Consider the following 27,924-nt stretch of genomic DNA (forward strand, 5'->3'; position numbering starts at 1 on the left):
ATAATATAATGTTATAGCTGTTTAACTCTCAAATACAATACATTTCTACGTTCGATATTTAAAACTGAAAATCACGTAATATCTAACATCGTGTATATATATAAAAAAAGATATAAAAATATCATAAATTGTTTATGACGGAATTGATAAATATTGTTCGTCCACGTAGTAATATAAAAAAATTCGATTTTAATAAAAAATTCATGATAAAATCTGTGTTAAAATCTTGTATTATTCAACGAATAAACAGGTCGTGCGGAACCGTTTAACAGATAATGTAAAATAATGTATTATTTAGATGAATTAAACTCGTGGTTTTCTCAATTTCCTAGAGAATTTTCATTAAAAAAGCCGCATATTGTACATTACCGAATCTTTAATAGATATATGTATATGGAAATAATCAATGACTAGATTAGCGCGCGTAAACCCAGTAATCGAAAATTGTATCTATATAAAAGATGCATTACTTCATGCTACGATGGTGTTCGACACAGGATTGAGCAGGCTATCGATGAAGCGTATTCACACCGGCTATAAGACCTAATAAATTGCTTAACGTTTTACCGGTGATTATAATTTGCGTATAGTCCACACAGCATTTGTCATCCCAGGCTTATAAAAGCCCGGAAGACTGGTCAAACGGAAATGTAATTTATCTAATTTATTTTCTAAAATACCGACGCCGATTAACCGTGATTAACTAACAATTCGCTTTCACTTTTTTATGCCGGACAACAACGTGGTCCAGCAAGAGAATCGTTAATCACAATCAATTAATCGGAATCGCGTAATCATTTTCTACAAGATATCTTAACATCTTATAATCTCTGTTTATAACATCTTCATAATATGAAGTGAACATTTTACGATTGCTCGCATAACATAACTCGCTTCGGAATGAAATAAACAATATTATTAAACAACAAAGTTCGTTTCGAACGCGATACCGCGCGAAAAACGACTCGGGGAATCTTTTACGCAGGAAAAGGAGTTTTACTATAAAGATAACGATTCTCAGTTAGTTGCCTCAAAGCGGGTCCATTAGTTGCCACGCTCCAGAAAAATACCGAGTTGACTTTTTACGAAGGTTGAGACTACGCTAAATTAGATATTTTGCGCGTAAATGATTCTCCTAGGTTTAAAGCTGTCATCCAAAGTAGGTAAGATCTGGTAAGATCGTAGTAGCTCTTATTTGTGACAAGGCTGGTTTGCGAACAAACATTGTCCGTTAGAAGAAGCGTGAATATCAAGTGCTTGTTCGCCAAGGCGTTTCATCAATCTCATGCGATTCGTCGTGTGCTTCAATGACGTGCGTTATTATATTTACAGGATAGGGATTATCGTTAAGAGGTCCGGTTAAATCCATCCGAGGGAAAGCATGGCTGACGGCGTTATGTCGATATTTATCCCGACAGTACCCATTCTCTTTCCTAAGTTTTTTTTTTTGCAATCATCCGTATTTTTACGACAAAGGGAACAAAGTGGAATCCAATGTGCGAACGTTTCGAATCGTGAATTCTAGACCGCGATCTAAGAAAGAAAACCACGCCGTCAATCAAGCCATTACCCTCAAGATTCAAATGCAGCTCGAGTGCCGTATATTGCTCCGTGATAAAAGAGACTAATCCTTGTTTTGTTTGATCGGTGGATTATTTGTTACTTGTCGTTGTGAGACCTTGCTCGGCGATCGTGCTCTAGCAGAGATATACTTGGAACCGGGCACCGTGCAAAATCACAACCGCACTGTCCTAGACTGGCTCAGGGGGCGGATCGTTCCCTTTGACACCTTCTCTAGATTGAATCATTACCTCCGTCTGTTCCTTAGTTAACTCGTGATTCTTGGTAATTTCGAAATCTTGCTCGGCTAGGAAACTTCGACGAATCGCACCGTTCGCCACCGAAGACAAATCGTTCCTCTGATGCTGGGTATCTCGCCAAGGTGTCGTTAGGATCTTCAACCTCTATGCGTTGAAATTTGACGCGTATATCACGTTATTTTTCTCAGAAAGTCGATCATTACAAATATAATTTAAAGATTTAAATTAAAATTAATTTATCAATCAAAGTCTTAATTAACTATATATTTTCAATAAAATTATTTTTGATTAGATAAATTTAAATATAATAACCGTATTATAAAATACTTACTTGAACAAAGGATCCGGGTGTGCTGCTGATTTTGTAGATTGCCATACCTGGGATCATGATGATAGAAGAGCATGCGATCACCCAACCTAATATATTTGCCCAAACTGGATAAGTGTAGTCCTCGTATGATAATGGTTCGTAGCCCATTAAACCATAAACGATAATAAACTATAAACAAATAGAGGACAAACGTATGAATAACAAATACAATAACACTTTTATTATTAGGATGTTAAATTAATTCAGTGTGTTCGTTTATCACGCAAAAAGATCCAAATTTAACTAAAACAAAATTAGAAGAAGATCGAGAACAATTGTTCCAATATTTGTTATAATTATTTTATTATTACCTTTGTCATATAAAAAATAAAAATTATATTTGTTAAATATATTTAACAATAAAAATGGTTAGAAATGTAAATTCTTTGTTAAATAATACTGATACTTTATGAGCAATCTTATATCATTTTTTAATACGGCTATAATGTGACGTACCATAAGGAAAAGTGGTGCTACAAATTTCCAGCATACTCGCCAATAGATACCAGGTCTGAATCCGATCATGTCTTTGATATCGGCGCAAAATCGGTCCGTTCCATAGATCCAACTGACCGCAATTGTTTCTGCCAAAACAGCAAACAGCATCGAGTATCCAGCTGCATATCGATCCAATAAATGGAAAAAGTAAAACCCGCCCTATATTAAAAAGCAATAACCTTCTGTTTATAATGTGAGGAACACGCATTAGAAATTAAATATCGTCACATAATACATAAATCTAACGTAATTTATTATATAATAATAAAAAAGTGTAAAATATCTTTATAATTCAAGACTTCAGGAAATATAAAAAAATCATCTAAGAGAAATCTCAAAGATTAAAACTTAGTAAAAGTTCTTTTAAGATACATGCTTTTTACACTTGTTTTTTATGATATCTGAAGTTTTTATTGGATTACAAATAAATCCGACTAGTGTTTATCGTATTCACAATTTCAGCAATTACATTAATTATAATATCTACCTGTGAGCAAGAAGCGAGCCCGACCAGAAAGTATAAAGTGAATAAGCACGCCACAAAGACCTCACGATTATTGCCGATTATTGGAAACTCATCGCTGAGTGCCGTTATAATTGCTTCTGAACCTCCGAACTATAAAATCACATTAATTTCGATCTTAATTATTCGTTAACGAGAAGTTCTATCGCTTAATGTAAAGATATTTTCAACATATTATATTTATGAAATGGTAACTTGTATTTAAAAAATTGAAAAAAATATTAATAAAGTACAAAATGTAAAAAAAACTATTATTATTGTTAAAGTAATTTATGTACAAGAGAAAGAGGGAAAGAGAGAGAGAGAAGTTGATTTTAAAATAAAAACACACCGAGCTGTCTAAACCGAGTGTAAGCAGCATCATGAAGAAAATGAGCGCCCAGAATGTCGAACCAGGCATCGTAGCGATAGCCGCCGGATAGACAATGAAGACCAGACCGGGTCCTTCTGTGGCAACATCCTGGATAGATTTGCCGCTGGCACGTGCCATGTAACCGAGCACCGAGAATATGACAAACCCAGCGACAAAAGACGTTGCACTGTTGATCAAACTCGTCAGCAACGCATCTCTGCGCGGAGAACACGAAGAGTGTCAGAAAGGAATCGTGTGGGATGTGCGTAAAAAAGTTCCGGCATTCTTACTTGTAAACGTTGTTGTGATACTTGTTGTAGCTCGCGTAGGCCAACAATACCCCGAATCCCGGTCCTAGAGAGAAGAATACTTGCGTCGCTGCGTCCACCCACACCTAGAAAAAAGGCGGAAAGAATATCCTCATGAAAAATTTTATGAAGATTTTAATAATCTGGATAATATATTAACTGGATAATATATTAAAATATTTATAAAATAAGCGTTAAATTAGTAAATTGTTAAGTAATTTAATTAGTGATATTACTAATATTACTATGTATTGCAGTTCAATTAATTTGCGTTTCAAGAGAAAAAATTGTTCAATGCGCAGTTTAAAGGACTACATAAGTACAGTATACATATAAATTCACACGGAATTATATAAGCTCCTAAGATCCAGCTAGACCGTTAAAGGCTTTATTTCTCATTGGTTGTGTTTCATTATTTCGATACTCACTGTAAGCTGTTAATAATTTTCATCAAATCATTTTCGTTGTGATAAATATATTAAATCACATATTTACTATAACGAGCGCTACATGGGCATGTAAAAGGAGCAAATTCCAAAAATGTAGAAAAAACTTTGTGTATGGTACGCTCGTATTTAAAAAGAATCGAATTACCCGCAGAAGAGAACACGAAGGAAAAAGGGGGAGCATCAGCCAATACATCAGCCTGATTCTTCTCGTATATCCACGGATTAGTGATGATCAACAAATCCACTTTCTCACTGATATAAAACCCACTTTAGCAACGATGGTAAGCGGCTAAAGTCACCGTCGTCGTTGCCCGTGGAATGCATTCCGCACGCCAAGCACGAGGGTCGGCGTGCGTTCTAACGTTCTAGCGCGTGCTCCACCGGACTCTAAATGTTCATTATGACAGCTACACAGAGTTTCCATTTTCACCGTCGTCAGTTAACCCTGCACGTTCCTCTTACTCCATTTTTCCCATACCTCGGCCGCCACCGTACCCAACCCCTGCCCCGCTCGTTTCCGCTCTCGAACCCATTCGCGATCCTATAAATGCATTAGCTCCCAAAGTTTTCTCCTTTTGTCACTACCGCGAGAATACGTCGCGGCTCATGTAATCCAGGTCAACGGCAATAAAACAATAATTACGAGCGCGACCGATACTTTTCTTTTATATAGTTTTTTATTAAAAAATAAATTTTTTATTGTGAACGAAAAATTTTTCAATACTTCGCAGAAGAATAATGCTTTCTTTATTATAATGTACGCTTAAATAATTAATATTGTATTTTATGTATTTCATTTTTTTATCTTTAATCACACGAGATCTAGTTGTGTAATTAGAGGACATTATAAATTACTTTTTCAATCATTATTAAGTAGCAACTATTAATTTTATATTGATCAATTGTGATTATTAACTTTATTTAAGTTTATTCATTATAAATTCTTTAAATTTTGACAAAATATATTCATATATTATACAGACAAGAAATTAAACAAATAAGATATGTTCTTTGTCATTGCACCGAACTGCAATAAAATTTTTTTTATCGATTTCACCAAACTTCAATTATGTACTATTTCATTTTAAGTATAACTAGTGTATTTTAGTTTAGCTATCAAGAACAGACTATAATAAATTAAATAAAAATTTGCTTAAAAAATCATGCTAAATATTTCCAATACTACGTACACATGCGGTGCCAGAATGTTACGTACATACCTCTGCCTTTGTGATAACGTTGAAATTTGGACTGAGATAATAACGAATTCCCTCGGCACTGCCCGGCAAAGTGACACCTCTTATTAATAAAATTAACAGGACTGCATAAGGGAAAAGAGCGGTAAACCAGACTACCTGTAATATAAAAGAATCGCCCGGTCTGTAATTGCATCCTCATGATCGGAAATACTATACATATATATACAAATATCGTAGATAGCACTTGATAAAGCTCTGAGTTTTACGGTCCTTTATTTTAGATTTTTGCAAAAATATGCCTTGTAGAAATTCACTTGTCCGCCTTTAGTGGCGTGTTCAGATACTCGAGTGCTCCCCGAGTGTCATATTATCCTTATTTATAACGTTCGGTAAACAATAAAGATAGTGATATCTGGATGGCACTCGGATGGGAATCTGAACATAGTCTAAGATCTTGAATCTCTGATGAGGCATTCAACTTACCTTGCCGGAAGTCGAGATGCCCTTCCATAGAGAAAAGTAGCAGACCAGATAAACCACGAGCAAGCATAGCGCGATGTCCCACTTAATGGCACCAAGATCGTGTAAGCCCTCACTTTGATGTAGTTCCAGAATAGCGCGACTTAAGGAAAAGAAATTTTGTGTAATTCAAGAAGATGTATCTGAATAAATGACTTGCGTAAAAAAAATATTTATATTCAGTATTAATAACACGTTAACGTTTAATAATTGCAACGTAAGACAAAAATTCAAAGTATATAAAAATGTATTTTTAACTTGATATTTAAGAAAATTGTTTTCATAATACAATTGTATTATAATTGTTTTATTACATTATAGTTTTATTAAAATAAATTCAAATTATTGATATAAAACGTCAAAGACAATTTTATTTTCGTAAACAGAATGTCAAACGTTACTCACTTGAAGTATTCATGCGCAGCACTCGTATAATTATCCCCTGTACTCTGAACAGCAGCATCCGATCCTAAATCGACCAGGAGCCGAGTGGTATTTCCAAAATTCTCATTAATCTCGCTGGTCACATCCGCGAGTGTGTACGATATATTTGCGTCGAATTCGCGACACAGTGGTGTGTTCCAGTCATTGTCACAGGAGGTCCACGGCAGCATCGTGGCGAACGAAGCGAAGAAATAGCGAAGTGACCAGGCGATGATGACGTTATAGTAAAAATCAACGTAAAACGCGATTAGGACCACCGCGTATCCGATACCTGATCAAGAACAATATATATTTTCAGACCGAATGATCGCACGGTGATAAAGCTATTTTCTTGAAAAAAGCAATTTAGTTTCTATTTCTTCTGTATCTAATGTATTTCTAATAATTTCTTCTATTTCCAATATATTTCTAATAATTAATGCGAACATTTTTTATAATTTTGTACTAAAACCAATTTAAATAACAAACTTATTAATCCATTATAGATTATTGCTAATCTTATTTCTGCTTAAAAGATATAATAATTATATGAACATCATATAAAATACAATATATGGAAGTTTCAAAATTTTTGTCCGCAAAATACAAGACTTTATGTAAAAAAAAGAAATAACTTTTCCTTCTGCAAAAATGCGTTTGACAAGTAATTTTTGCAGGAGAACAGGTGGAAGTTAACAAATATAAGCGCAAAGTTTATTTATAGGACACAATTTTGTTAAAGGACAAAGTTGTTTGTTTTAGCATAAATTTTTGTACTTTGTGGGCGCGAATTTTGAAATATCCTGTATGTAACAGAGTTTTTATTGTAAAAATTTTACTATTCGAAGATTCTTTAATCTTTTTAAACCATTATTTGTTGCCTCCTCACTATCAATTCGTGTATGTGTTGGACGAACCTCATGTCAGTGTGACGTGATCTCTGTAATTTGTGAAGTATGTAATGATTACCAAACAAATTAGCACGATAATCATATAAGCGCAAAAGAAATCAGGACTAGTGCGATAGAAACATTAGAAACACACCGTCTTTCTTGTGACAATGTTATTTTTTACACATACTATATCCAATACAAATGACATCGTGACCTTCTCTACTGTGGTATGCAAGATCGCGCATACGCTACAATACGTATTATATATACTAGATACGTTTATCGCACGATGCAGAAATGGAGGATCTCGATCGAACATACGACGATCAGCGGTCGGAGTGAAATTGTGACTGTGGAAATGAAGTTGGAAATCGGCGGAAATGGAGGCTCTTTACGCGGAGAAGTACCGGTCGCGTTTTCTCGCATCCTACTGCGATTCTCTCGGATATATACGTGTCGCATAAAATACCTTACCGCGGCTACGTATTTTACGAGATAGATCTATGGAGACAAGGAATAGATAGATATTATATATACACACATATACAAAATAATAAATTTATATACGATATATATTTATAATCTTATACATATACATATATGTGCATTGTACATATGTATGATTTCATAAACATATCGCTCCTTTACTTCAAAAAAATTAAGTTTCTCAGAAAAGGGAGAAATATTGTACAATTTGATAGAAAATAATTAACTAATCAAATAATATCGGTAAAAAGAATATATATCTTAACAAGATCAAATGTCATTTTTGTTATTTTTATTTCACAAAACTTGAAAAAATTAATTGTTTCGGGTTATAATGATTTTGACGGTTCCTTTTTAAAACTTACGTTATTATTTTTAAAAGCACTATATTTTGACAATTTTTATAAAATTAAATTTTTATTTTTGATAGAGTAACTTACCTGACTGATTTATGATAATAACTCAAAAATTATAATACATTTTTTTAGTTGGATCACTTTTAAAGTAAGGATGCCATATGTTTGTCATGTAATATGTATTGTACATGTACTACATATATATATATACATATATATAATAACATTATCCCGTTCCACCTTCAAATTCGTGTGTGCCAAAATCGGACGATTATCCTCGCGATTTGAGTAGCTGGAAAAAGGGAAAGATCACGAAGTTGGATAGAAAAGAGACTGACTTGGAATACCAATATCCGAGGACTGGTAAGGAGAGAAAGCGAGCTATAGAATATAATGAGGGTAAAAAGGACCATTCCAGCTCTTAAGCTTTTGAAAAGATCTTTTCGGATGATTCGCGCACGGATTTCTACTAACACGAATGAAAATATATACAGAAAATATATATTCTATATATACATATATTTACACTTTAAAAAATATCGGTGAGAGTTTAACACCATTCAATGTCTAATACACAGCGTGTTGGGATTGATATTAGCATGGTAAGAGTTACATTATATAGACATCTCATAGTGTTAAATCCACACCAATATTTTTTAGAGTATTATATATATATATATATATATATATATCCTAATCGTCTCAAAATGTATATCTCATGAATCCCACGGAGCACAATCGGCATAAGTATAAAGTCAATGATCGACACGTTACGCACTTATTCGATCCTCGCATGCGAAAAGCTACAAACTTTTAAATATATCCATGTATATTTGACGATAGGAATGATGACAAAAAATAAAGAAATCGAAGTTCTGGAAATGTTAGTCATATAACAATAGAGTTGATATGGTTATATTGACTAGAATTGACGCTAAACAGGAATAAAAAGATTAAGTGGCTATATTGATCAATTACTGGATGCACTTATGTCATTATGTCGCCAAACATTATATACATATTAATTTTAGCATCTGAGATTGTCTACATATGATTGACTAAATATAACGTATATAACATGATTTTAATTATTTTTAATGCATCGTTAATGCAATATTTTTTATTGCCATTAGTTTGTAAAAATCGATGGTTTTGCTTCCAAGAATTGGAAATGCGATATTATTTTTTCCGTTTTAGATTTACGCCAAGCGGTTATAACTCTACTTATATAATTAAAATGCATTTATAAATCATGTATGAAACGTTATGATATTATTAGAGGAAAATAATAATCGTAAGATGTGAAACTTAATTACTCTATTAGAAAAATTTACTACTCATTTACTCAGAATAAATGCATACACTGATTATAGTATTAGAATAAATATATATATATATATATAAATATATTCCATTACATTATATAAACATTTGAAATCACGAATCTCTGTTATCATTTTTAAAAACTGTGGTAGCTTTATTATAATTGTAATATATAATATTTATATTTACCTTTGAAAAGTGGTACCAACCGACCCCAACAGGTGATAGCACCCTTTCTGTTGAATTGACCGAGGGCGAGCTCCATATAAAATAGAGGAATACCACCAACCACTAACATCACGCAGTAGGGAACCAGAAATGCACCTGCAAAGATAAGTATAAACAAGCCTATTTAGAAGTAGACACGCACTCATTGTCAATTTAACACTAAAATTACCAAAACAGCTGAAATGTCTGATTTGTAATTTTTTAACGCAAATTTATAACAGTGCATTTTTTGTTTTCTATCATTTTTGTTGCAACGTTGGAAAAAAATATTTTAATTTAAAACACTTTGTTTTTTTTTTTTAAAAAGCATATTAACTTTATGTACTTAGCTTACTGCCTTTGTTGATTTTACTTTAAATTTTAATTCTCTGAGTCATTTATAGATACTTATTATATTTTAAATAATTAAACTCATCTATTTACTTTCTTCCTTCGAGAAATCGGTCTACATTAAAAGTCATTAATTTTAGCATTAAAATGTGAAGCAATTAATCGTAAAGTTGAAAATAAATAAATAAAAATATTTTAAGCACTGACTTTATAAAACACATGCGTAATATGCATGTATTTTTCAATTTCATTTCCGATTCCAAATCAATTGCAATATTAAGAGGGGAAATGTCATAAAACTCCGTTTTTTTTATATTTAACCAATTTTTCAAATTTTGTATATGTTCATTTTACGTTTTTATTAAAACGATATTATTACAATGATTTATCAAATGCATCTCTAATCATTATTAGTATCTTCAATTAACATTGACTCTCATAATAATATGATTCTATCTGATTACCATACTTCAATTTCTTAATGTAAGTCGATCAAACGAGATCCGATTACTCTTTCGTCCATCGACGTCTATCTAGAGAAAAGAGTCTTGCGAAAAAAAAGTTGAATCTTAAGACAAAGGGCTATTGTGTGAAGAAATAGAACAGTTATTGTGCGATCTAGGAAGCAGGACTGAGAGGAAGAAGAGGCACCGTTTCCGGAAAAGTGTCTGTACAAGAAGGAAGCGAAGTTAAAAGATAAACAAAATTAGAGGACGAAGTGTGCATGTAGCCGCTAAGAAACTGTTAAAGAAAATCGTCGTCAACTTTAAGGAGTTTAAGGTATGAGCGTTTTCTCCAGTTTGATAATTTAAATAAATTAATGAACTGAAGAAAACGCTCTTGAAGAATCATGACACAAAATTTTAAAACTTAGTGTAATTAAAAATCGTTTTATCGTTTATTGAAAATTGTATGTTAATGCTGTGTTTAATAAGATGTACGATGTTTTTTAATTAAAAGGCATTAGATTTATTATATATTGTACTTTTTCGGAGACAACACTATTATTATTTGTTATATAAAAATCATTTTTATACAATGGCGAAAATAAAAATTAAATTTTATTTATATTCTCCTAGAAAGCAAGAATAAGAGCTGTATCATATACTTTCCGCCGGTCGATCGATTCTTGTTTTACCGTCGCGCTATCTATGAAACTTTAAGCAATCGGAATTACAAAAACTTTTCAGAAATTGTTTTTTGTAAAGCACCGGTTCACCATTCCTGTCAGCCTGACGATCGACTCAGTCGCGTCACAGCGTTAATGTCACCTTGCCGCATTTCCGAAAGTTGACTATCGAATTACGTGCCTAAAAGCACCTCGCTACCGGTGCTCTAAATAACGCACAATGTAGTTATGGAACTAACCCGCTGGTATGAGTGCGTCACATTTTTTCACCGGTTTCTCTCTGAGTGGCGTGTATTATCTTTCTGCCTATGTGTACACTGACTCCTTCATATAATACGGAGTATATTTACACAATTCAGAGTTTTTTCCAAAAAGACAAAATGATTTGTTTAAGTGGTATCCCGGATCAATGCACTGAACAAATAAAATAACATTATGATCGTAATTTATATATTATTACAATTATTTCATATTTTTATACATTGTTATAATTACAAAATATCTTTTTTAAAAATTTTAACATGTAATACCATATTCTTTATCATTCTTAAAAAATTATTAAAATACGTGTAACATTTGTTTATGCGTATGTAGATCTATAAAGGAAAATCAAGAAACTTAGAAATATAGAGATGAAAAAAAATGAATTTAATACAATATGTTCTATAATTAAATAATTAAGCATATATTATTAAATTTATTATATTTAGCATTGCATCAAATTATCGATCAATATCTGACTTCTTCAAATAGATAACAATCAATGATTTATATTATTATTATGTAATTTTTGTTAAATACACTGTTATTCGCTACTACTCGCATTGCATAAATAACTGGTAATATAGACGCGATCAAAAAGAGAATAGCGAGAGACTGTACTTGATCTTCCTTCTTAACTCCAACGGAACTTCCGTTCCGTACCCATGGAGATGTAATCGCATTAAGAAGGATATTGTCGTTGAGCAACCTTGATTAATTTCTTCTTGTCTCTGCCTGAGCAAATCGTCGATCGATCGTACTAAAAATTACATTTTCACAAAGTAGACTATTCATCACTGGATAGCTCCATTACGCGAAAAATTAGTTATAATTAAAATCGTGATCCAATCTAGTGCGCTTTTAATATACTTAAACAAAATCAAAATCAACATATCTGTCAGATGTATTTTATTCACTTCTTTTTGAAAAAAAAAAGTATATAAAGCTCTTGGTAGTGCAATTGATAATATTTTTATTTTACAAGAAGGCAAAACTTATTGGAAAAATATTGGACAAAAATTAATTTCAAAATCTGGAGCAAAGATTTCTTCTCTCTTTCTTTCTGTCTCTCTTGTCTTGACATGTCGCTAACGTCGAGAGCAAACGTCCGGCTCCGGACAACAGTTCCGCTCAATTTTCTCCCTTTGAACTCGAGCATGCACTCACGCAAAGGCCTTAGCGCTTAAAGCTGCATTTTACGCCCGAACAAAGGCGAAAAGCTCGTTCGAATGAAACGTAATGCATTCTCGCGAGATAATCGCGCCAATTGTAGCCCGTCGATCGGAATATGCTTTCACCGAAACTATACCGAAAGGTATACCAGGGTCTAGGTCAAGCTGCTGATGTGCTGGTGTCGTCCATTAACAAAATTCAAAGCATTATTTTGTAGATTTTACTTTGAAAAGGAGAAGCACGCATATGTCTTAAGTATAAGTATTAAAAATATCATAACAGTCTGCGAGTCATATTTCCACTTTATAATTTATGTGGTCCGAGTCGTCGTATAAAATTCAATCTCAATTAACAATATCTCAGATAATAAATCGTAATTTTAAGAGACACTGCATTCGGTAATTTTATACGCATATTATTATGTAAGAGTTTTAATATACATACGATATAAATTAAAGAATAATGCAATATAAAAAAAACTCTAATACTAGTGCATGACATATCTAATTTAATTGTTTATAACTTTTATAAAAATGATATAAAAATCACTTGCTTAATTGTTACGAGTACATGACAAATTAATTCAATTCACTTGTTTGAATAACTATAAATTGTTATAATATTCCGCATTCTGTATATACAACAGTAAAAGATCACGTAGCATACGAGCAGCATAAAAAACTACACCACTAATCTCTTTCATAATATTATTAATTTTCCTATAGATGACATTGCATAAGGCTATCCGATGATTGTCGATTGAGTAATCTGTATCAATACGACAAACCGGTTTAGAATTTCGATTACCATTTACGTGAACAATATCAAGATACATTAATCAAAGATGCGAAAACGTCGTTAGTAACCAGAAGTCTTTACGTTTAATCAAACGGGAAAACTACAATACATATCCATCAAGATTTTTGCGACACGGATATTTCCGCGAAGTGAAAATTATGATACTATAACTAGGCGGATTCGAGGAAGATGTAGATATCCAATTAATCAAACACGCGAGACAAATCCTGTAATTGTGATAAACATTCAAAGAAATATCCTGTATTTCTCTTTGAGTGTGAGTAACAACTTAATTACGTGTCATGTTATTTAAATGAAAAATCATATAAATGATTTTTTTATAAACGTCATAATCAGATAAAATATTATTACTGCAATTCGTTCAAAAAATTGTTTATTTATTAATTTTTTAATTTATTTTTTAAATTACAAAATAGGGAAATATATTATTTTATAAAATATTTTCACATGCGATATTTATACAATATTATTTACACTTATAATCTCTTCTCCTTCTGCAACCTCTCTCTCTCTCTCTACCCTCTTTCGTTAATTTTAGAAGTTTTAATTATTTCAAAATCAATTTAAAAACGTAATTCTTTTATTTTATTCAAAATTGAAAATGTTATATATTTTATTTCAAAATTAAGTTTTTTCTTTTATTCAATCAAATTCATATCAAGTTATTTTGTATTCCAAAACGGAAAAGTTTATCAGTTTAAATTCTCTCAAACGATTTACACAACTTTTAGCGAAAAATTTTTACGATATCCGCTGCATTATCTTTGCTATAGTTTAATCAAAATCGTGAGAGGAAGCGCGTCGCGTTTACATAAAAGTCTACGGATAAAAAGTTGTCGAAGTAACAAACACGAGCGATAGGCACGTGAGCTGCTCCAAATTGTAATCATGAAACAACACGTTAATAACGCCTCCCGTAGGGCGATAACAACGCAGCCGCCGTCCGACGGGGTGCAGCGGCGTCGCGCACGTCCATGATCAAAGGCCTGCGTCCCGAATGGGAAATTATAATTAATTAAGGTAATTGGAAATTAGCGACCGATCTTGCCCATCCTAATGGCGCGGAGCCGCGCGCTCTACTCCGCTCTTAATTGAGTTAGCAGCCGCTTTTGAGGAGCCTCTGTATCACTGACAGCAGCCCTAATCGCATTCCTACTGGGGACCCGATAGAACCGGTACTAATGGCGTCGTCGCCGTCGTCGTCGTCGCCGTTGCCGTTGCCGCAGCGGGGCTTAGCAAAAGTCAATAAGATTGCCGACCGTTTTCCAAGATCGATCTCTCTGAGACCGAGAAGCGATTTCGCATAAAGGTGAGATCAGGGATTCTTGATAAAAAATGAGACAATATGTTGGTTACGCGAGACGGATTAATAATCGCGAATGTTAATGTTAATTCCAAATAAAAATGTATGTTCAACATATGTCACATGTAATATACGGATTTCCGATTTATGAACATTGGAGAAAATGTACCAAATTTGAATGAATATTTGTTTAAATAGTCATTAAATATGTATTAAGTGTAAATATATATTTATTTTTTATATAAGATATGAGAAAATCATGAGAATATTACTTCACAGATTTTTGAATAATATATTCGATTTTGTTCAAATTTAATTGTTATTTCATTGTTTTTATTTGAATGGCTATTATTATTTTGTCAATATTATCTTAAAATTAATTAGAAACCCCATAATTCATGTGTGTTATAAAGTATCAAAAATTCTTCGAATTTAGTCATAGACAACTTAAAGACAATAATCTTTTCGTAATAATAAAATGATCATCAAGTAGGATATTATATGATATTAAACGTTTAAATGAAAAAATACAAAAATATTATAATTTTGTAATTATTTTTCAAATAATAATATCTTCAAAGATATTTGCAAAATAACTATTGTCATTGTATAATTATTCCTCTTCTGTAATAAACAAAGGCGTAAGGTAAATTGATTACAATATGAAAAAAATAAACTGCTAATCGTTACACTACGAAAAACCTGATAACTTATTCCAATTTATTTGCAGTATTAACTAATAAATCATTTTTTCTTATTATTAGTCTTAAAGCATGTTATGCAAATGTAATATTAGCATGTATGAGGTGTCAAGGCGAAATATTCGCATAATATGTTAATATTTATAAAATCTGTGTGTACCGCAAGGCGGAGGCGATACAATTGATATATAATATTTGATTGGAATAAGAGTATCACTACATTATTTTTATAATATCTACATGTTCCAAAGAATAGCAATTATATCATTTAATAAAACAAAATTTTAGCTCAAAAGAATTTGTTTTCTAACTACGGTACGCAATGATTTTTAATGATAGAATTATGAGCAATCAAAGTCAAAATGCTTTTTTTGTTTAATCTGTAATGATTCAGTAACAATAAATTTTAGGAATATTCTTCAAAAACGATTTTATAAGAAACTTGATCGAGGTCAATAATACGACTAAAATCCTATAGGAAAATACATCGAAATAAATCAAAATGCATCGTTTCTCTTCAGCACTATTTCTCCCCCAACTAAAACATTGTTTTCTTCGCCATCATTCGCCTATATATATATATCTGAGTTTTTCTTTGCTAAGCTTGGAGATGAAATTTGAGTGAAAATCTTTTTTGTTTTACTTTCAATCGTAATTTTACAAGTTCAATATTGTTCATTAGTATTATTGACATGGTGGCACAATCATTTGATAGGTATGAGCTACAGAACTTTTATATTATATCATATAAGGAAAATTAACCTCATATGACAGCCAAATGTAAGTGAATTATAATTTTTTCTTCGATTATTTTTGTAAAATCTATTATTGCATTATTTCTGTTGATGCATATTTTGTATTCTATAAAAGGATTTTGCAATCAATAAAGCCACAATTCGACAAATTGTCAACACTGTAATTTGTGATCATTCCCGTCAGTTTAGCATCCCCTTAAGTTTCAAAATCCTTATTTTTAATTTAAATTTTCTCTATTTTTAACAAAATTATAGCTGAATGAACTTTGAAATTTGTAAAGCTTTGAACTTTTGTTCCCATATACAATTGACATCAGTACGAAATAATAATTAAATATTAATTACATTACAATTAAATCAAAATCTGTATACGATGTTATTCGCAATTAAGCTGTTTCTTTTATTTTTCAAAAAGCTCATAGAATTTTTAGGATTCTTATTAAACAAAACTGAGTTATTTTAAGTAAAAAAGATTCGAGCGATGACTGCACAATTTTAATCGTTTCCACACTTGATTGCTCCCGTTAAAAAGTGAAGAAGAAAGTTAATATCGCTATGAGTACTCCACGATTTACGAAGCTCCGCCTTGTAAATTATTACTCCTCTGTAATTATAACCAATTTCGGCATCAGTAGAGGTGCTGTCGTCGTTAGAAATCTTTGCCGAGCGAAGTCTAAATCCCGAGGTCATTTTCTGCGAGGTAAATGCCAATTAGCCGACCGGTTAGCACGGCATTGCTTGCCGGGCTGGAGTATTATACATTACTCGACGACGCGTAACACCCAACCCTCGTCACGTTAACTTAACAGCGAAATAACGACGATGTTACGATGCAGTTGACGAAATTTTCTCTCCACACATGAGTTTATCGAAGAAGCAGGAGACGAAGCAGATTCTCCTGTGCCAAACAAATACGCTATGCAAAAGAATGCGATAAAAAAGGAGAAAACTAAAAATGTTAAGGGTGAAATTAAAGGAAGACATAGTAAATTTTATAATTTAGTCATCTGTAGCTTTCCGCTCAATTAATTTTGAATTTAAATCTGGCCGAGAGCAACACTCAACCGTAATGACGAATAATGTTTTCCGTGATGTAAATAAGTGATTCATAATGAAATGTTTTCCACATTAACGCAAGTATGAGACCCATAACTCTGGAGATCTGATGTTGGAGTAATAATTACATCCCGGTTTGATAATAGTGTTTTAATTAATGTTCTTGATGTAAATTAACATCGGTTTCCTTAGTCAACTGATTAGAATCGACATGATTTTTCATCTCTCGCTTTTAGAAAAGGAGAACCATTCCGCAAACCGAGACAAACACGATCGGACACGGGTGGAACCTGCCGTTATAATTCTGACCGGCGATTTCCGTTCTCGTGTATTCTTACGGCGTAAAAAATAATGCGTGAATAATGCTAGAGTTTTTGCCAGCAACCAATGATGCGAAAAATTACGAAGCTCGTGGAAGGCGCAGGGAAATGTTTACTTATAGGCGAAATCGCGGATCTCGTTGTTAGTAACAAATACGAGCGATGGAATGGGGTAATGGATGAAAGAGCGGATTATTATTGAAATCGTATCTCTACCACTGCGCCCGTCAATGACAGGGAAGAGCACTCAACTTGTGCAAAATAATCGAAAATAAACCGCGCGGAAATCGCGTCACACGTTGCGGCCGCGTTCACCCGTTCTCTTGGACAGATACATGTACTTACCACCACCGTTCTTGTAGCAAAGGTACGGAAATCGCCACACATTAGCGAGATCGACGGCGAACCCGATGACCGACAATAAGAAATCAAGCTTTCCCGACCAAGTCTCTCTGCCGTCACCGCCGTTGACGCCCTTCGCAGCATTTTTTACCACCGTTGACGACATCCTTCCGGTACCTGCAAAGCGACAGCAATGAATATGCTATCTCTGACTCATAATTACATTCTATAATGTTTCGGAGATCCTAAAGTCTTGCATTTTACCAACTAAACCATATAATTTTTGTATAACAACTACTCTCTTTCTTTTTTAATGATTTTAAATCCTTTTCCAGGATTAAAGTCGAATATAAACACCAAATTTCAAATTCAATCACAGAAAGATAATAAATCTGGTACTCACAGTTAAAGCTATTATATTAAACGTTAATTCTAATCGAAACCAGAAATTCAGTTACAATAATCAGAATTCTAATTATAGTGTGATTGCATTTTGTTTATTCTTCTTGTTAGTAAAATCATAATAAGAAGTCTAATAAGATTTAAAATCCAAGATAATAGTTTAAACTTTTGTGATCAATTAAAACTAGGCCCTAAATCTTAAACGCTAATATAAAGTCGTTATTAGAATTTATGGCTGATCAGAAATTTAGCCTAAATCAATTCAATTACTATTTTATATATGCACAATGTTACATCTTATATTCTTACATCATAGGTATGTATGAAATAAAAATATTTTTCTTATTAAATATTTTTCTTATTAAAGTTTCTTAAATAATTTATTAATGTACCAAAAGTTCAATAATTTATTGTCTGGTTGAGATACTTGTTGAAATATTGTTAAAGAAATTTCGCATTCTCTGCAATACAAAGCTTTGCATTTTACTGTTACAATATCGAATTACAATTTAAAATTTTCCCTCACTTTTCGAATAAATTCTAGTTTTTCAGAGCACTCTCATATTCAATTAATCAAAAAACAAAATAACTGGAATGTTTTATCTTGAGCCTAAAGAAAGGAGAATTATGAATAAATGACGATGAATATAAATTTCTTCGGGATTTTAGGTGAACTTTTCTTGAAAGCAAAAGTCTTGTTCGTGCAAATCAACGTAATTATGTAATGTTGGAGAAACACGGCTTATGAACGAGTGCATAAATCTGCGCTCGGGATTAGGCGCAAGGTCGCGAATGTGCGAAGAGCGAAAGGAACTGAGCGAAAGGAAGGTGCAGCGCGAATGGGGAGGGATAATGGAAAACGAATGGTGCAGATGACGATGGTAATAGATATGGAAAGAAAATCGACAATTCGACATACGCGATCGAGTATATTGATCATTATATTATTTATTATCGTGCTGGCTTGAAATAGATATATACGTGTGTATCTTTGAAAAAAATTGACCTTAAAAAATCTTGAAAAGAAACTTAAGACTTAGTCTAAGCACGTGAATTGTCGTAACATTTAACTTAGACATAACTTAGGCTTAAATTTTTAGACTTAAGCACAAGCTTTGGCGTATGACTTATTGCTGTGTTTCTTGAAGATAATCTGTCACGTCAAACTCTTATACGTTAAAACTTGTGATTTGCTTATGTTACAATTTAGATCTAAGTAAGAGTTACGATAATTCATTCACAAATTTTTTTTACATCGTTACTGTAGAAAAAACTGTTAAAAAATCTAAAACAATAAAAGGAAAATATTAGAAACTTTTGTTTAAAGTCACATTAAAACTTCCTATAATTGTAAAATCATGAATTTGTTTAAATTTCACAACAAGATAAAAAGAACTCGCTATCAAAAGGTTATTTCATTAAAACACAAATGTAAAATTACATAATTCTGTACCTTTTACTCAATCCTTTATTATAGAAAATGCAACACCGCCGTATCTATCTAGTGGCGATGTCGCATACTGTTTACGGAAACTTTATGTCAACTTAGCCTTACTTTAAAACTTAACAGCTTTAAAAATTCTACGACAGATGCAACGGAAATAATAAAACTTTCAATTTTTCTACGATTATTTTAAAGCTCTCTCGCCTTGAAATACTTAATTTAAAGTTTTTATTCTGAATTAACCTTTTACATTTTAAATTATTACCTCAAAATTTTTTTAAGTAAATTCTTAATTACTTTTAAAAACCTTAACTTCATTTAAAATAAATTTTCCCAAGGGTATGCAAAAGAGAGAAAGAGAAAGAGAGAAGGGCGAGGGGGAGAGAGGAGCGCGTCGCGTGCACGACGGGGCGCGGCGCGGGCGCGTGTAATTTGGCGACGACAAGTTATCGATAGCCCTTCAAGCGACAACGCTCGACGCCCCTAACGAGCCTCATTGTACCCCGTGACGGGTACCGGTCAAACAGCGTATATTTCAAAGGCGATCGCGGGCGATCCGGCCTCGAGGGGCCACTCGACGAGGGGTTTTCTGTCACGCGCACTGATCCACGCTTATCCACGCAGACCCAGTTAATTGATATTCGGCGGTCGTGGAGACACCTATGGATGCGCGAAGATGGACGGCGACGAAAAATCATCCCCTCACCACCGCCGCCATCACCACCGCCATTGCAGTCGCCGTGTCCGTGAAATCGCTCGCATGCGTTTCCGTCGCGGCAGAAACCGGTTTGCTGAGAAAAGATCTGATCGGATATATGTATAAATGGAAAAATAATGAATGGAATTTAACATCCGATCTAATTTTATTAGACCAGATACAAAACATCTCATTAATCATCAACTAAATAAAACATCCACGTAAATTAAATGCATGCAATGTAGATATAAAGCGATTGAAATATATACGTATAATGCATATAAGAGCGAATATGATTTTATACGTATATTTCGATGTTGTTTTTTAACTTTTTTTATTATTTATTTTATTTTTAGTAAATTTTTTAATTTGTAGATTTTGTTTGTATAGAGAGAGATTCTTGAATAATACATGTTCTCGTTAAATAATATTAACAACACTTTTTTTGATAAACCATGGAAAGAATGGTTTCGTTGAAGTATTTAAAATTTTAGCTAAATACAAATCTGAAAATTATAAGCTTCAACAATTAAAAATTATACATGTATAGGTATAAGTTGACATAATGAAGTAATGAGCGATATGTTTGCAGTTTTTACGCGTAAGGTCGATTAGGACAATTGATTAGAGAACGAAAAAATAAAGAGTATAGAATAAGTCAACATAAGAGCGTTAATGAAAATAAATGTAAAATCAGATGTCGGAATCAGCAAGAAAAGAATTATTGTAAAGAGTGTGAGCGAAGAAATTATTAAACATAATGCTTTTCTATAATGGACGATAACTTATTTTGAGTTATTGGGCTTTTATTATCGAGCCTACATAATTTTGTTAGATCCTCAAAATAATTATATAGAACACTCAAACTGCAAATTGCAAAATGCCAAAATTTTTGTTAGTATTTTTCATATTTGAAATTCGTACAAAATTATTTTGACGGTTCAACAAACTTATTTTCAGATTTGTATATTTAGTTAAACTTGTATTTCTTTTATAACAAAAGACTAAACATGTATTATAAAAATCATTAAAAGATCTTCTTTTCCCTCCATTTTTCTTCAATGTGCGAACAATGATTTCACTCGATGTATCATAAATTTTTAATAAGTATTTCAAAACTACTTTTAATAATGATAATGATTGAAAGAAAATATAGGAAAAGAAGGTGACATAAAAATAATATTCTCATTTGTGTCTATATTTATTCGGGGGCCGGTCTTTTTCCGCTAGAAAAATCTCTCGAATCACTCATTATCCAAGGAAGTGTGAATTAATAAGCGTAACCACGATCGGATTGCAAAGATAGCGAACCACAAATGGTAATATATGCACACGCACACGAGGACAAATAGGCCAACCGCAATGACGCGGAATCGGTCGCTGTTGAGACTTCATATTTTTTTTATGGTTTTTTTTCTATTGCATTTTTAAACTAGCCACACCTTAATTCTTGCATTAACGCAAAACATGTCTCGTTTTCTTCCTAGATTAATATAGTGCGATCATCCTTCAAATATCCAGACTTCTAATTACGAAAGATTATTATTCTATAGCAATTTTTAAGAACTAGAAACGCGAGAATTTGAATTATATAATTTGCAAACTTTGATTAAATTAATATGAAATTTCTATTTCTATTACATCAGATTTCTATTTAAATTTATATTTTCTATTACATACTTCTTTTCTTTTTTAGACAATATTTTGTAAATTCAAAGTTGTATTCTTTTTCATCAAATTTTCTTATCTTTCGTTTCATTAAAATATACCAATGATTACACCAATGATTTACACCAATGATTCTGATGTCCTCTCTACGTTTTTTATTTATACTTCTGAAGAAGACTCAATCCAAGAGTCGAAACATGTAAAGTCTTGAAGATTCAAAGATTTGCGGTTAAGTTTTATTGAAAATGTCTATCTCTGTTACGTATTATTTATATCTTCGAATTTATTGTTTCTCTATTATTTTTTGACTACGTGATTAAAATTTTAATGTTATGACTCTTAATTTGTCTTTTTAGTCTATTACTTTATGTTTTAAACTAAGAGTCCTTTGCCTTATTTATTATTATTTAATCAAATTAAATTATAATTTCATTTCAAAAAAGTAATATTAAACATCTTCTGCCGATAATTACAGTTATCAAAACAAATATCGCTTATTAGTCTTTCCGGAAAACTTTAGAAGAAATCAAGTTCAATCTCTATAATCATCTAAATCATTCGCGATGTAATAACTATTTACTCAATTATACTCCAAAAAAACTGTATAAAAAATAAATAATAAAAAAATACGCTATCATTAAAATCAGATAATTTATTAATAAGTATTATATAGATATGAAATATATTTTTAAAAATACATATATACAATATGATAAATACATATAAAACTTCACTTATTTTTTTTATTTTATACTATGTAATATATTAAAATTTATTAAATTTATTGAATTTATTGAAAATAAGTAATCTCACTTAGAAAGTTTTATAATTTTTCTATTTTTTATTTCTTTTAAAATTATACTATCATAGCTATTTATACGCATATCAAATCCAGTTAATGAAGAATACTATATAATAATTTCTTTTAATGATAAAAAAATACAACATTATTCATTCTAATATATTACTTTAATATATTATTCACTTTTTAAAAAATAACCAGAGGTATTAAAATAACATTTGCATGAAATGCATCTATCTGAGATGACATAATTTAAAGATGAATAGATACGTAGTATTTAATTATTCACAATTTGAAAAACGCACATGCACGTAAGTACATACAGACAAATTCCAAGTGTTCAATCGTTGACATAAAATCTATTATGCATGAAACGCATAGAGAGTTATTCCTGCGTCGCAATAATTTCTATAGTTATTCGAAAAACTGTTAATATAAAAAAATATTTATATATCCTTACATCTCTTACACAAACAAATGATAATATTCCTTGAAATCAATCAAATGTATTTTTATCCAATATAAATATCTACAAAGTGTAATATATGATATACATATAGTAAAAAAATATAGTAATAAAATTACAAATTAAGTTTTTTCACTAGCATAACACTTGTCACAATTTTGCAATCTTTAACTTTGATCTTCGACAGAAATCCTATATTTACTTAATCTAAAAATCACACAATTTAATGTGTAATCCTTACAAATAATCATACATTGTCTATAATATATTATAATGTAAATAAATTAAAATCCTATAAAAACGATATAACTTTTTCACGTCTAAATAAATTTATGAAAAACTTATTTAGAGAGACGATACGCAATCGAAGTAAATCATGAAATAATCTTTTCGCCCGTCACAAATACAATCTTCATTAATTCTTTCGTTATGTCTCTTTCTTTTTTAATACATATTACTTATGGAATACATTTTACAGAAAATATCTCGGTTTTTTTTTTAAAGCAGGAAACTTCTCTTCACACTAGTTATTTCAGCTATTTGTTGCAACGTGTTCTTTGCATTAAAATAATTTCTTAACAAGAAAGAAGAACATTAATTGTTTTATGCTATTCGCCAACTTTCTCATATTCACAATTTTGTTAGAAAAATTCATGAACCGTAAAAAAGTGTCTGTCAAATCAAAGGACATGACGATATCTTTGCGTCATTGTCTCAAAATAAAATACGAATTGTATACACATGATAGGAATTCCCTGCATCTAGAGTCACGATAAGAAAAAAAGAAAAGAAGGAACCTACCGTGATGACCTTCTCTCGTCTTAAGTATACAAAGGTCTTCCACTCTCTTTTTAAGCAAATTCCTCCGTCGAGAGGGAAAACCCGAAATACCGTGATGGGGGCAGACGGTTAATCGGGCACGATTCGCGACGGTGAACTAACTGCTCGCGAGTTGCGTTCCGATTTCAAATATTCAAACGATAGCTACTCGAATGTGGTTAAGGTGGCCGACGAATATATAAGGATAGTGAGGGAAGGGGTTAGAGGGGAGAAAAAAATCTGTCAGATTCGAAGAAACTAACGACTTCGGATGGGAAGTTTCCTGCACGGAGTTTCCCGAGAATTATGAACGTGAGACTAATTAGATTTTCCTTTAACCAGCAATTGAATCTTTGAGGCAATACTCAATCGACTCGGACATCAATGTGTCGCGAATGACAAATGATCGTTTCATTCCCGATGAGTGCATCTTCACAATTGTTGATATCCTTCAATGGACGTGCGTTTCGAGGGAATGCAGGAAGCATTCCGAAAGATGCAAAGATAATAGCCCGTTATCGCTGTGATTCAAGTGCTTAAGATAAAGCATCATTGACATTTTAATTTACTCCTATTGACCTTTAAATCATTTTTCCCACATTAAGATAACGCATAATCAATACTGTCTGATTAAGTAACTTTTGCATATAATACATATCACAATATACTATATAACATAATATGCATCGAAACACTTCTTATTTCATTAATGCTGATTGGTAGATATTTTTTTTGTATGAGACAAGTATTGCTGTAAATTTGAATAGTACAATAAAACTGTAAACTTTAAATTTGTATATATTTATCTGTATGTATACATATATTCTTTAAAAATTATTTTATATATTTGTGCGCATGTATGAATTATTTAAAATATAAACATACAAGTCATAAGTTAAATATGTAAAGAGAAGAGATAAATACAGAGGCTGGATCTCGGTATCTATAATATTTTATACAATACCATATTATGCGTAAATTTTAAATACATATCCCAGTTATATAAATTGCTCGCTGATTTTTGTCGAACTCGACAGTAATTATGAACTGAAGCTAAAATAATAAAAACACAAATTAAATTTATGGTCACTTTAATAATAATGCTATATAAACGTCATAAAGCATTGCAAAGAATTTATTGTAAAAAATATTATGTAATATTATATAATAGTTTTTCCATTGCTTTAAAATACTTATTAGCCTTATTAAGAGATACATCATTATATTGACGATGAATTGATATTATTAATTTAACTCTACGATTGCTGTCAAGTCCGATAATAACCGACGCGTAGTTTATATAACTGAAAAATGCATTTAAAATTTATATATAAATATTATCTATTATGTACTAATTCTAAGCATAACCGTAAGGTTTGTAACATTTTGTCGTAAGACTTATAAGAACTTTTAAGTGTTTATACATTTGTATAACATTTTTACAGACAGCTAGCTTCTTACTAGCTAATAGTCATAAATTTTTACAAGTTTTGCGAAAACGAGTTACAAATCTTATGATTCTGCTTAAAATTGACCCATAAGATCTAACCCCAACCAAATATTTTGCTCTCTCTCTCTCTCTCTTTTATTAATTTAATTTATTTATATAACTAGATTTAATTTAACTTACACAATTTATAGAGTTATATTTCACATTCTTAGACTTTTTAACTCAATTCTAATTATAAAACCCCTGATGAATTTCACATATCAAGAATTTTAATTTGAATTTTTGACAAAAGGGGAGCGCAATTAATATCCATTGTAACTTTTCAATAGCTAAAGATACTTTTGTTTTTTTTTTTAATTTTTAACAATAAAACTGCTCGAAAAACTTCTGAATAATCTTAAATATATAAAATTATCAAGAGTTTCACTTTTATTATATAAAACCATGTGAGTATTTTAGGTTTTATTATTTAATTGAAATTTTTCTATACATCTGCCAAAAAGTATTTTTTATCAAAATGTTCGATTATTTATATCTTAATTATATATAAAAAATTATACGTTCATGAAATTATAATTAAAGATGAAAGAAGTTGATGTTAAAATTAAAATATTACATAATAAAATTATGTTTACAAATAATAATGTTGTTTTGTAAAATCTTTTACTTAAGTGCGAAACTACGGCGGACCACATGAAATCTATTGATACAACGCGCGTTTCGCGGATAAAACTAAAAATTTTCGAAAACAATTGATTTACAGTAAACCAAATATTTCACAAAGGTAGTGTAGTGTCGTGTTCGTAAACAACGTTTCGTGAAAACGTAAAGTATTCGACATGTCAACGTTTGGTTTTATGATCTGTTGAAAACGTGCAGATAAATCTGACATTGTATAACAATTTCTCAGGAAATCCTATAAATTTAGGATTTCCCGAAATTCCTAATATTTTATTTTACAGCTCTCTAATATAAAATCTAAATGCGTATGAAAAAGTTACGATAAACAGATTGAGGAATCTATAGAACCATTTTTCATTGTATACACATAATCTTATTCGAAAATTCACGGTTGTATCAGGGGGGTCAATGTGTGCTTGAAAGGATATGAAAATTACAACAGTGAGCAAATTTATTAGAGTGTTAATAACTTCATTGGTCGACATCTAATGAACTTGTACACTTTTGTAATTTTCACATCGCCTCGAGATACACAATTGACTCCTAGAATCTAAGATAACGATCACTCTTAAATACAGCTACAATATCATTCAATTGTGTTCTTTCTTTTTCTAGTCTGAGAGAAATTTCTTTTTCTATATAAAAGATAAACAAAAGAATTAAAATCACTGTTCGGAGATTGCGAACCCATCGTCACCATCGTATAGACGATTGGTTCGTTCTTGGCCTTGGCTACATCCGCGGGAGGGAATTTTCTCGGATTGTGACGAGAAAGACGAGAATGCGAGAGGTACGCGGAACGCGTGTACTTACCGAGTGTCGCGTCGAAGACGACTAACGAGCGACGGCGTCGCCGTGAATGTTGCAGCTTGGCGAGACACCGCGACACTGACCGCGCGGCTCCTCGGTCCACGGCAGGACTCCCACGACGAAGACTCGCCACAGAGTCAGAAGTAACTCGAAACTGGTATCCGTCAGACCCATGCCCGATTAGCGCGTCGTCGTTCCTTTTCTTCCTCTTCTTCCCTCCGCCCTGCGTTTCAGCGCCGAATTCTACAGCGGATTTTCTTCTTCCCGCGCGTTACTCTACGTAAAGGAGGGCGACGCTATTTGCCACGGAAGAAACGCGCGTTTGTACCCAGGTGGTTCGCGCGAGTCACTCGCGTTATTCTATTCGAGAGTCCTCTCGTGCATTCCGACGACGATCGGCGAGGAGGTGAAGCGAAAGGAAGAAGCAAGATCGCAAAAGGACGCTAAACGTTTAGAGGCAGACCGCGTGTCTCGAGACGGTCTCCAAATATACGTCGTGTCGCCCCGTCGCGAGTTGTTTCCGGTGAAAGAGCGCGTACTGTGTTCGAGAAAGAAATTCGCGACCCGTTCTTTCGCGAGATCAATTAAAGAAGCACCAGGGCGAAGCTAAGAAAAAGTAAAAAGAGGAGAGGAGAGGAGAGACGGGGGTGCGAAACGGGGATGTGGTGATATTTCTTTCAGTACAAACGGGGGGAACCTTGTCGCAAAGGATCGAAAGAGCAAGTGGCGAATTTTAGCGCCCGTCGACG

General features: G+C 32.2%; 1 protein-coding gene across 1 annotated transcript; it reads right to left on the bottom strand.

Annotated features, from left to right (window-relative positions):
• Window positions 1-1,751: 1,751 nt before the first annotated feature.
• Window positions 1,752-27,217, bottom strand: DAT (Sodium-dependent dopamine transporter). Its single transcript, XM_018550559.1, has 12 exons — window positions 27,179-27,217; window positions 17,940-18,113; window positions 9,709-9,843; window positions 6,444-6,753; window positions 6,003-6,141; window positions 5,541-5,675; window positions 3,854-3,957; window positions 3,543-3,780; window positions 3,176-3,304; window positions 2,647-2,847; window positions 2,152-2,319; window positions 1,752-1,964 (listed from the first exon to the last, which is right to left on the bottom strand). The coding sequence occupies exons 2-12, from the start codon at window positions 18,100-18,102 to the stop codon at window positions 1,752-1,754; spliced, it is 1,935 nt and encodes a 644-aa protein (XP_018406061.1). The 5' UTR covers window positions 18,103-18,113; window positions 27,179-27,217.
• Between the last annotated feature and the right edge of the window lie 707 nt (window positions 27,218-27,924).

The sequence above is a fragment of the Cyphomyrmex costatus genome, unplaced genomic scaffold (assembly GCF_001594065.2).
Source record: "Cyphomyrmex costatus isolate MS0001 unplaced genomic scaffold, Ccosl1.0 scaffold123, whole genome shotgun sequence".
Lineage (NCBI taxonomy): Eukaryota > Metazoa > Arthropoda > Insecta > Hymenoptera > Formicidae > Cyphomyrmex > Cyphomyrmex costatus.

Coding starts and splice junctions, on each gene's coding strand:
- DAT (XM_018550559.1), bottom strand. CDS start 18,102: ATGTCGTCAACGGTGGTAAAAAATGCTGCGAAGGGCGTCAACGGCGGT. Junction 5,676..6,002: donor GCATCTCGACTTCCGGCAAG/GTAAGTTGAATG, acceptor TTTATATTACAG/GTAGTCTGGTTTACCGCTCT. Junction 3,958..5,540: donor ACGTTATCACAAAGGCAGAG/GTATGTACGTAA, acceptor CCTTTTTTCTAG/GTGTGGGTGGACGCAGCGAC.